Source organism: Orycteropus afer, unplaced genomic scaffold (assembly GCF_000298275.1).
Source record: "Orycteropus afer afer isolate SDZICR_OR568_19922 unplaced genomic scaffold, OryAfe1.0 scaffold00145, whole genome shotgun sequence".
NCBI classification, from domain to species: Eukaryota; Metazoa; Chordata; class Mammalia; order Tubulidentata; family Orycteropodidae; genus Orycteropus; species Orycteropus afer.
Window position 1 is genome coordinate 7,800,172 of NW_006921732.1, and position 11,173 is coordinate 7,811,344.

An 11,173-nucleotide genomic window follows, 5' to 3' on the forward strand; every position below is an offset into this window, starting at 1 on the left:
GTATCACTACAGAAGTAGGATTGCCCAACCTTCCTTCCGAGGAGTGGCTGGTGGGTTTGAACCGCCAGCCTTCTGGTTAGCAGTCAAGTGCTTTAGCCACCATGCTACCAGAGCTCCTCCAAAGATCATAGAGTAGTCATTAAAAGTAAATGTTCTAGAGCCAGCCTGCCTGGGTTCAAATTTGGCCCTGTCTGTTACTAACTGTATGACTTTGAGCAAGTTACTATACCCCTCTGAACTTCAGTTCTTTTGTCTGTGAAATGGGGCTCACCACACTACCTAATAGTTATGAGGATTCAATGAGGTGTTACTAGAAGAATGTCAGAGAAAATGTTCAGTTAAGGCCAGCTACTGCTGTTGCTGTTGGCCATCATCATCACCATCATCATCATCATCCAGCCAACACACATTCTGCCACTATGTGGGGGAAGAATCCAGAAGGAGGAGCCCTGAGGTCTAGTTTTGAGCCCAGGTTCTCTACCTGACTGGTCATGTGACCTTGGGCAAGTTTCTGCCCCATACTGGGTCTTGGTCTCCTCATTTGTTTAATGTCTACATCCTGGGATGATAGAGCTTCCTAAGAGAGAAGAAATATGATGGCTGCTATTAAATTATTAGAAGGGACCATTCCCTGGAGAAGGATATCATGCTTGGTAAAGTTGAGGGTCAACAGAAAGGGACAGACCTTCAACAACATTGATTAACGCAGTAGCTACAACTGTGTGCTCAAGCATAGCAAGGATTGTGAGGATGGCTCAGGACCAGGCAGTGTTTCATTCTGTTGTACAGAGTTGCTGTGAGTTGGAGCTGGCTTGACAGCACCTAACAACAACACATTAAATTAATAAAGACAGTGAAATAGGCATGAACAGTGATAACTGAGCTGTTAGGACTCTGGCTGGTGCTATGAAGAGTAGGTAATGAAACGTTTTTTCCAATTAGATGCTTCATCCCTGCCTCTCTACTATTTTCTTCCATAACACTTTGCAGTTCATAATTGCATATTTATATCTTTGCTTACTTGTTTGTGAAGGAGCTCTGGTGGCACAGTGGTAAGGCATTCGGCTACTAACCAGAAGGTCAGTGGTTCAAACCCACCAGCTGCTCCACAGGAGAAAGATGAGGCAATCTGCTTCCATAAAGATTTATGGCCTTGGAAACCCTATGGGGGTTGCTGTGAGTTGGAATTGACTCAATGACAGTGTGTTTGTTTGTTTGTTTGGTTACTTGTTGTGCCCCACCCTCTAGCTGTTAGCCCATGAGGACATAGACTGAACAGGTTTATTCATTATTGTGTCCCCAGTGTCTACTAGTCTACTACAGAGTCCCTGGGTAGTGCAAATGATTAATGTGCTTGGCTGCTGACTGAAAGGTGCCTTGGAAGAAAGACCTGTTGATCTACTTCCAAAAAACCAGTCATTGAAAACCCTACGGAGCACAGTTCTACTCTGACACATATAGGGTCATCTTGGGTTGGAGTTGATTCAGTGGCAGCTGGTGGTGATGGTGGTTGTGGAGTGCTAGCCCAGGGCCAGGAACCAGTAGATGCTCTGTGAACACTGATGGGAGGAAGAGGAGGGAGCTGTTCTAGGTTCCTGCCAGTGGGACTCTGCTCTGAGTTGCTGGAAGAACTGGAACTGGTAAGTATGTGGGGAGTGTGATGAGGGGCCATGTCCTCTGGAAGGTCTGTCCAGAGTGGAAGCCGCCTTCCCTTTCCCCACAGCATGGAGGTGGGTGTGTGCGTGGAGGCCTACCGCCAGGGGGCCGAGACCCATCGGCGACACATCAACAGTGCCTTCATGACCTTTGTGGTCTTGGATGCAGATGACCAGCCCCAGACGCTGCCTTGGATCCGGCCCCAGCCTGGGGTGAGTGGCAGCACTGCTCTGCCCTACCCACTGACTCTCCCCCATCTCTGCCCACCACCTGACAGACCCAGGGCAGTGAAGCTCACAGCCCTGCCTCTCTGATTGCCCTGGTTGTGAGCCCCAGTGGTGCCCCTGATGCAAGGCAGGTGGCTCTTTCTGCCTGGAAGAACCCGGAACATGCATGTGGTCCTGGCTCACAGTTGGGTGTCAGTAGATGCTCACGAACCTGTGGAGCTGGAAGAGCACTAGCTTTGGAGTCAGGCCTCTGTCACATTCTAGCTGGTGTTCTCTGTGAGCTTCAGTTCCCATCTGTACAATGGGCATAGGGCAGTCTCTGCCTTCCAGGGCTGTTGGGAGTGATACATGACACTGACTGTGGGGCTTAGCCTGTCTGTGCCTGGTGAACCCTCGAAGCAGTTAATAAGGAGTGATGAGAGAGCAGAGGGCACTAGGACAAGAGCCAGGGACTGGCTTTAGAGGCTGTTTTATTTATTTATTTATTTTTAAAGTCATGTGCCTCCTATACTCCAGGCCCTGGCTTTGACCTTGGAGATGTTGCTACATCCCTCTGGGAAGGTCACTGCCCTGCCTGCCTGCTTCATAAGGCTAAGCATGGTTTGTGGAAAAACCCACCACTCTGCAGCTAGAAGTTGGACAGTCAGGAGTGGGTGGTAGGTGGAAGTCTGGGGAGCCTTGCAGATGGGAGGGCACAGTTAGAGTTTTCAAGGTGCTTTGCACAGACCTTCTGCCATTTAATGCTCTCAGGTGGGGTAAGGGAGACACAACACGAGAGGTGGTAGATGAAAGGGCAGGCTCCAAGTTGGACCATTTGGGTTCTGATCCTGGATCCACCCTGTTCTGCTTACCTAGTGCTACTCTGACAAGAAATATACCACAAATGGGATGGCCTTAACAAACAGGAGTTTATTCTTACAATTTGGAGGCTTTAAGTCCAAGTTCAAAGTGCCAGGCTCTAGGGGCTGGGTGAAAGCTCCCCAACCTTGGGGTCCAGCTCTGCCTCCTATTCTCGGCCCACTGGAGCTAGAGGCATTTCTTCACTCAGACAGCTGTTGGCTGCCGAGGCTGAGAAGCCCCAAGGTTGACAAGTAAAAAGGCACAGTCCCGATGTTAACAAACCACATGGCAGGCCATTAACTTAAGACCATTGTATGTCCCAAGGTCAGCAGAGCATATCAGGCTGCTGAGCAACGACATGGCTACCATGTCGTGCCATAGGCTAGAGACCACACCCAAAGCTCCTGCTTATATACAGAAAACAGACCACATACCCAAAGGCAGCTACTCAGTTGCTCCCAGTAGATTCCACCATGGAGTTGATTACCAGTCTTATGGGGAATAACTACCACCAGCTGCCCAGCCACTCAACCAGGTCTAGCCAAGCTGACATACAAACATAACCATCACACACCCTTTACTGTCGCTGTGGCCTTGGATAAGCCACTTCCCCTTTCTGTGTCTCAGTTTCCTCCTCTGTAAAATGGGAATAGCAGTGACACCAACCTGAGAGTGTGTTCAAAGGATTAGATGAACAGGATATGGAAAGCACATGCGAAGAGTCCTGCCACTTAGCAAGCACTCTGCTACTGTGGGTTCTTATTCCACTGTCAGTGCTCTCTAAGGATTCCTGCTTTACAGAGGAGAAAGTAGAGGTCCAGTAAGGGGAAGGAGCATTCCCAAAGTCACCCTGAGTCTGAGGGAGCTGAGATCAGAGCTCTGTCCCTGGGCACTTTCCTGGCTAGGTTGTTTGCATAAAGTCTACTTTAGAGATGCATTAAATAGAATCCACTCTTCTCAGGACCCCTGCTGATGGCCTGATGGCACTGACCGCAGGGCCTCTCTGGCCATCTCCCCTGTCCCATGCCCAACAACCCCAAACAGCTAGGTGTCTCAATGCCTGAGTTTACACTTCAGGCCTGAACTCTACTTTAGGGCTAAACAGGGCCTCCTAGGGTACCTGGGGGATGCGGATGCAAGCTGCCCACACCATGGTCTGTCCCTGCTTCCCTCCTCAGGATGGTGAGCGGAGGTACCGAGAGGCCAGTGCCAGGAAAAAGATCCGCCTGGACAGGTGAGTGGGGGCTGGGCAGCTCGTTCCCTGCCTCTGAGCTGCCATTGGTGCACTGGGCTGAGTTTGCGTCTTTCTCAGGTCACTGCATCTCCATCCACCCATTCTCACTAGCCAGACGCGAGTGTTTGCCACCCGCTGAGCTTGGCCCAAGGCCTGGCACACAATAGGCCTACAGTAAAGTCTGTTGAAAAGGGATGGGGCTTCCAAGGGACCAAGGTTGGCATCTTCTCTCTCTCCCAGGAAGTACATTGTGTCCTGTAAGCAGGCAGAGATGCCCCTCTCTGTCCCCTGGGACCCCAGCAACCAGGTAAGGCCCACTGCTCAGAGGGGAAAGCACTTAGGCCCGTGGGGTCTCCTGCAACCTTCCCCTTCTTGTCAGATTGGGCTTGGGATAGGCCTGAAGGGAATATGGTCTTAATGTTGTACCTCACGACTTTTACAGTTTACAGAGGGCTTTCCTGGGTTCCCCCTGTTTGGCAGGAGGGAGCTGAGGCCCTGAGAGGAGAAGTGACTTGTCCAGGGTCACACAAGTCTAGCCAAGCCTGGACCTCCTTTCCCAGAGCCTAGAGCTCTTTCCAGAGTACCTCCCCCATGCATGATCCAGGTTCCTCTCCCCACACTAGCATGGCCTGGGCACAAGGGCTACCCGAGGAAGGGGGAGAGAAGAGCCTCTCTGTGTGCTCTGTCCAGGTGTACCTGAGCTATAACAACGTCTCCTCCCTGAAGATGCTTGTGGCCAAGGACAACTGGGTGCTGTCCTCCGAGATCAATCAGGTAGCTGACCCCAGCCATCTTTTCTTTCTCCACTGAGCAGCCAGAGTTCTTTGTCTTGGTCAGAAGTGACTGATTGCAAGCAACAGAAACTCTCTCAAACAATTCATGTCAAAAGAGGATTTCTGGAAATGAGTTGGGGGAGATTGTGGAACCAAGCTAGTAACAGAAATACAGTTGCCTGCACAGGACCTGGAGTGAAGAACCAGAACATCCTTTCTCTCTTGCCCACCTTCTTGCCCCTGATCTCTCAGCTCTCTTGCTCTCTGCCCAGCTGTTTCCTCTTCTCTCTGCTCCTTCTATAGTAAGTCACTGTGGGAATGGGGGACCAGTGGAAAAACACTGGCCAAGAGAGGACCTGAGCCCTTGAGGAAGTCATTTCCTCACCTATGATATTAGGGGTTAGATGGACCCCTGGTTGTTTTTTTGTTTTGTTTTAATTGTGATTTGGGTGAAGATTTACAAAGCAAATTCACTTTCCATACAGCAGTTCACATATACTTTGTCTCATGTTATTGACCACGGTTTACCACAATGTAATAGCTCCCCTCCCACTTCCTCCCCATAGTTACCTCTTCCCAGTGTCCATCCCTCCATACACTCCTGCCCCCTGAGCTGTCTTCCTGTGCATAAGCAGCCCTTCTTTCTCCCATGATTGTTCTCTCCAAGGAATATATCTACTTGAGGTAAAAGTTCAACTCATATGCCTGTATTTTGTTTGGCTGGAAACCACAGGTGTGGGTTCAATTCCAGACCTGAGGGGCAGTGAGGGGCCATAGTCTCAGTGGTTCCACCAGGCTCTATCGGACCAGCAAACCTCGTTCCCACCTTTTTTTTTTTTTTTTCTCCAAATGATTTTAAGTTTTGTTCTACATTGTTCTCCCTCTCTATCAAGGATCTCCAACATAGATCCCCTTCCAAGTGGATGACAGTGGTAGCCAGGCACCATCTAGTTCTTCTGGTCTCATAGTTGTATAGGATGCAGATCAGATGGTGTACCAGTGACTAGGACTAATTGTTTCCATGGATTTTGGTTTTCTTCATTCTTCTTTGCTCTGGATGAGGAGAGACACATCATTGCATCTAGATGGCAGCTTGCTAGCTTTTAAGATCCCAGTCGCTACTCGCCAAAGTAGGAGGTGGAACAATGTTTTGTATAGTATGTTATGCCATTTGAGCTTGATGTCCCCTGTGACTATGGTCTCAAGCCCACAGATTTAACTACTCAGTCACTCTGGGTAGCTGGCTGTGACCAAGCAGTGACCACAACCTTGCCCCTTGTCAGCTCTACTATACACCTGGGAATTCTGATCATTCACATAAACTTATAGGACCATTGTCTGCCAACCCTATATATGTTCTTAGATACACTCCCCATTTCATAGACATACCTAATCGTTTAGTGTGTCCACCCATCTATCCATCCATATACCCATGTTTGCCTTCACTGACAACGCAGTACTGTATGTACAAAAGGGTTCATATTTGTTGTCTGTACCTCCCATGTACCTCTCTATGTCTTTCTTATCCTCAATGCTGCCATATTGGTCACTCACATTTGGTACATTGCCCTTCTCTTCACCCAAATCAATACTTACCTCTATCTATCTAACAGCCTTCCCACCCCTCCCTTCCCACCCCTGGTAACCAACAAAGAAAATTTCCTTCTATAGATAAATCTTTCCTTAACTTTTACAATAACGGACCAATACAATATTTGTCCTTTTGTGATTGACTTATTTCACTCAGCATAATGTCCTCCAAGTTCATCCACATTATGCGGTGGACACCTGATTTTGAGGATCCATTGTGGTATTGCCTCAGTTGCTGCTTCTCAAGACACTTTCCTGTCCAGTTGTCCTAAATTCTCTCATTTCTTTATTGGTATGCTACTGAGGTTCAGAGAGGTTGAATCACTGGTTCACACTCACACTGCAAGCCAATGGCAGCCCTGAGCTTCAAGCCCCAGGCTCCAGTGTCTCAGGTAGCCCACCCTACCTCCTGGCATAGTCTGGGGAGAGGTGCAGGAAGGAGGCTGTCCTCTGTCTGATGCAGGTGCGCCTTTATATCCTGGAGGACGACAAGTTCCTTTCCTTCCACGTGGAAATGGTGGTGAATGTGGATGCAGCCCAGGCCTTCCAGCTGCTCTCGGACCTGCACCGGAGGCCTGAGTGGGACAAGCACTACCGGTGAGGGTCTGGGTCCTTGGGACGTGGGTTGTGCACTTGAACTCAGAGAAAGATCAGTGATTTTCAAACCATGGTCTGTGGAGTCCTGAGTTTCCAAAGGGGGCTCAGGAACTGCTGGTGGATGGGGCCATTGAGAGTGAGCAGGGCTTTAGGACCCCCTCCGACATTGAGGACAAGTGATAGAATGGCCAATGTACTGAATTGTTATGAATATGTAAATGAATGTCTTGTTTTTCAATATAGTCATTGACTATGAATAGAAATGTGTTCTTCTTGTGAATACATTTGTTCCCCAGACTTACTGATTCCTCATATGAATATCTTCTTGAACTTAGTCAGGGAAAATAAATATGTTCTTAGGAAAATAGCCAAAATTTCAGTGTTTAATATGGGAATTTTTAAGTTTAAGCAGATACTTTTCTCAAATCACTGTTGAAGTCATTTTCTGTTATGCCAACACCCTGGCTTTTAGGGGTTCTTTGATCATTTCTTGAAGGCTCATTTATAAGGAGACAGTATTCCTGAGCATCCATAAGGGAGATAAGAGTATTTGGAAATTCAGTGAGCTGGTCATTTGGCAGGTTGATTTTTTGGCAGATTGACCTCTTGCTTCTTACCCCATCTATCTTCACCAGAGCAGGCCCACTTATAGCTGTATCTACACAGGCTTTCTGCCTAATGTTTGCAGAAAGGTAAGTTCTAGTCTAGGTGACCACAGGCCCCCATGAGGGTGCATTCTAGGAGCCTGAGAGATTATTTGCTGATGGATGTGGACGGAGGGTTGCATGTGGTAGGAAGCCTCTTGGAGGAAGTAGACCTGTGTGGGCATTGAAGGCCAAGATCAGATTTGATACTTGATAGGGTTGGTTGAGGTGGGAGCAGCTGAGGAGAAAGGGAGCCCCTAGATGGGTGCCCTCCACCCTATCCAGACATCAAAGAAGGGTTGAAGAGTTGGGGAAAAGGTGGCAAGTCTGGACATGGCCATGCAGATCTTTGTGTTTATGCCCTTTGTGTGTGCCTCAGAACTGGCATAAACCTGTATGTGTACACCTGGGCATGTACCTGCTGTGTGCCTGGGCCTGGAGCACAGCGCTGGCACTTGACAACCTGAGCACAAGCCCTGGCTCTGCTTTCTTATTGGCTTTGTGACTGTGGGCAGCTCCATCCCTGAGTCAGCCTCCTAATCTATAAAACGGGGATAATAAGAGTACTTGGCCACACTGGGCACTCTTGAGGTTAAACATAAAGCACTTGGAGCAGTGCCTGGCATACCAGGGCACTTAGTAAATTTTAAGTGCAAGGACTAAATTGTCACACGTGTGTGGGGCAGGTACCCGTGTCCAGTCATACATAGGCACACATGGATCTGTGTGTGTGCCGGTGTGTGTCTCCGTGAGTCTGCATGTGTGTGCCCACCTATGTGCATGTGTCTCTAGATGTCTGAGTCTGGTCTCTGTCTACGTGTGTATGCATTTGCTTGTGCGTGTGTCTCTGTTTGTGTATCCTCACCTCAACTGGGACTTCCTGCCCTCCTACTGGTCCCTTCTGACCAGGGCAAGGGACGAAGTGTCACCACAGAAGATGTTCAGAGAGGCTGAAGCATGGGAGGGACCTGTTGCTCCTACAAGGAGCTGGGTGACCCCCTTGGACCCTGAGCTCTTGGCTTCTCTGCAGGAGTGCAGAGCTAGTGCAGCAGGTGGATGAGGACGATGCCATCTATCATGTCATCAGCCCTGCCCTCACCAGTGATGCCAAACCCCAGGACTTTGTGATCCTGGCCTCGCGGCGGAAGCCTTGTGACAACGGGTGGGTGCCTGCCTGCTGAGGGACACAGCAGGGGAAGCGGGAGGGCTCATCTTCATCTCCAGAGCTCTACTTTGGCGTGGGACCCCAGATACCATGCCAGACCCCTCCAAGCTGTCGTGGCTTAACTGTGGATAAAATGGGGACAGAAGCACCCACCTCCCTTCCATTCGCTCATGCTCTAAAGTAGGGTCATCTCTGTCCCTGGTATGGTCGAGTCTACCTTACCTAGACCATGGACGGGTATTTATCATGTACCCTTTTCCTTGGCTTCTGTGCTCTGAGAATCCCATTTTGACCGGAGGATGATGAGCCTGCCCACTGTGCCATGGGTGGAATGCCAGTGCAGACAGCTTCACTTCCTTTAGAGATGGGCCAAAACACGAGGAATAAATTAATACCCTCAAACACACAGCTCTTGCCCTGAGCATCTGAAGTGGAGGGGCTGTTCCAGAACCCCTCTGGCTCCTGGTGAATTCGGTGATACTCACCCACAGACATCCCCTCTCCAGGCCCAGGCATTAAGAGTTCTATGTTTTAAGACCCTGAGGGAGGGCATCAGTGCCAGAGGGCAGGCTCCAGGGCCTGGGGACAGGGCCAAAACCTGGGTCTTTGCTGGACAGAATCGACCCTGACTTTGTATAGCTAATCCCTGCCCATCCTCCACCCTTCTGCTGCTACAGGGACCCGTACGTCATTGCACTGAGGTCAGTCACACTTCCCACGCACTGTGAGACACTGGAATACAAGCGTGGGGAGACCCTCTGCTCAGGCTTCTGCCTCTGGTGTGAGGGGGATCAGTTCACCAAGGTGAGACCCAGTACCCCTCTCCTTCCCTCACACCCAGCAGCCCAGCTCTACCCTGACACATGACAGCACCCGTGAGTCCTGAGCTCAGCCACCCCCCCACACACACACACCCCAGCAGGTTCCCTCTTCTAGCCTGGGGAGCCTGGGAGTGTCTGGGGCCAAAACTGAGCCTTTATCAAGATCTCATCTGTGCAGAGAGAAGTCAGAGGCCACAGAGGGGTCTTGGAGAAAGCTCTAGATGCTCTGGAGGGCAGAAGGCCTGGGTTCTGATCTAAAATCCCATCTATTTATTTACATATATCCCCCTTCTTGTCTAGGAAGGCTTTCTATGGCTCTGAGGATTCATAAACATTACATGGCTCTGAGGATCCATAAAATTCATCAGGGCAGTCTGTGTTAATTGAAAATGTGGGGAAAAGGCTGAGAGAAGGCAAGGGTGGGGATACCGCAGGTCCCTTATTTCGGCTCAGAGTTTGTTATGGCCCTGTAGCCCCTACTCTAGTGCTAAGACTTATCCAGGCAGGGACTCATCAAAAAAAAACAATGAAACCAGTTGCCACTGAGTGAATTCCAACTCATGGCAGCTCCATGTGTGTCACGGCAGATCTATGCTCCAAAGTGTTTTCAGTGGCTGATTTTTCGGAAGTAGATCCTCAGGCCTTTCCTCCAAGATGCCCCTGGATGGACTTGAACCTCCAACCTTTCAGTTAACAGCTGAGTGCATTAACCAGGACCTCCAGGGACTTAGCCAGCACTTGCTAAATGAATACACTCAAGCTGATGAGCTTCTCAAGTGATCCCTGGGCTCACCTCCGAGGGTGCGGCTCTATGGCCCCAGGAAAAAAAACAACTCATTGGCATCAAGTTGGATCCAACTCATAGTGATCCTTCCTTGGGTTTCCGAGGCAGTATCTCTATGGAAGTAGATTGCCCAATCTTCCTTTGGAGGAGCGGCTGGTGGGTTTGAACCACCTGCCTTCTAGTTAGCAGTCAAATGCCTTAGGCACTGGGCCACCAGAGTTCCTGAGCCACCTTCATTTAAATAAGATTCAGTGCTGAGTTCCAGAGACAGCAAACTGAGGCCCTTCCCTCCTCTATGATGGGTAGTGACAGAAGGCAGCTAGAGTTGTCAGCACCCTGAGGACAGGTCTCAGGCAACTGGCAAGAAGAGGTCACACCTGCTAATGGTGCAGCCTTCTCTCCAACTTCTAACTCTGGGGTGCTGGGGGCTGGGTTGTACTTTTTCCCCTCCTAGAAGGTGAGCAAGGGCAACCCCATCTGCCTCATGCCCACTTGGGTCCTGCCCCTCTGCAGTGACCCCCTCCTGCGTTTAGCCTCCCTGAGTGTGGTATTTTGTCCTGCAGGTTTCCTACTACAACCAGGCCACCACTGGCTTTCTCAACTATGTGACCACCAATGTGGCTGGCCTCTCCTCTGAGTTCTACACCACTTTCAAGGCTTGTGAGCAGTTCCTCTTGGACAACCGCAGTGACATGGTGGCCCCCAGCCTCCAGACCCTCTAGGCACCTCAGTGCCCATTCACCTCCATCCTGTCCCAAGGACACATGTGCAGAGTGTGGATGAAGTCAAAGATTTATTCCTTCCTTTTCTTCCATGGGAAGCCTTGACCCTGGGATCTGCTG

At 49.9% G+C, this 11,173-nt stretch overlaps 1 protein-coding gene across 1 annotated transcript in view; it reads left to right on the top strand.

Annotated features, from left to right (window-relative positions):
• The window catches only part of ACOT11 (acyl-CoA thioesterase 11), a 50,682-nt gene extending 39,629 nt beyond the window's left edge, over positions 1 to 11,053 (top strand). Inside the window, exons 9-16 of the mRNA XM_007945966.2 lie at positions 1,724 to 1,868; positions 3,902 to 3,957; positions 4,198 to 4,264; positions 4,648 to 4,731; positions 6,784 to 6,917; positions 8,592 to 8,723; positions 9,404 to 9,530; positions 10,895 to 11,053. Coding sequence (XP_007944157.1) covers positions 1,724 to 1,868; positions 3,902 to 3,957; positions 4,198 to 4,264; positions 4,648 to 4,731; positions 6,784 to 6,917; positions 8,592 to 8,723; positions 9,404 to 9,530; positions 10,895 to 11,053 — 904 coding nt within the window. The remainder of the gene's footprint in view (positions 1 to 1,723; positions 1,869 to 3,901; positions 3,958 to 4,197; positions 4,265 to 4,647; positions 4,732 to 6,783; positions 6,918 to 8,591; positions 8,724 to 9,403; positions 9,531 to 10,894) is intronic.
• The last annotated feature ends 120 nt before the right edge of the window (positions 11,054 to 11,173 follow it).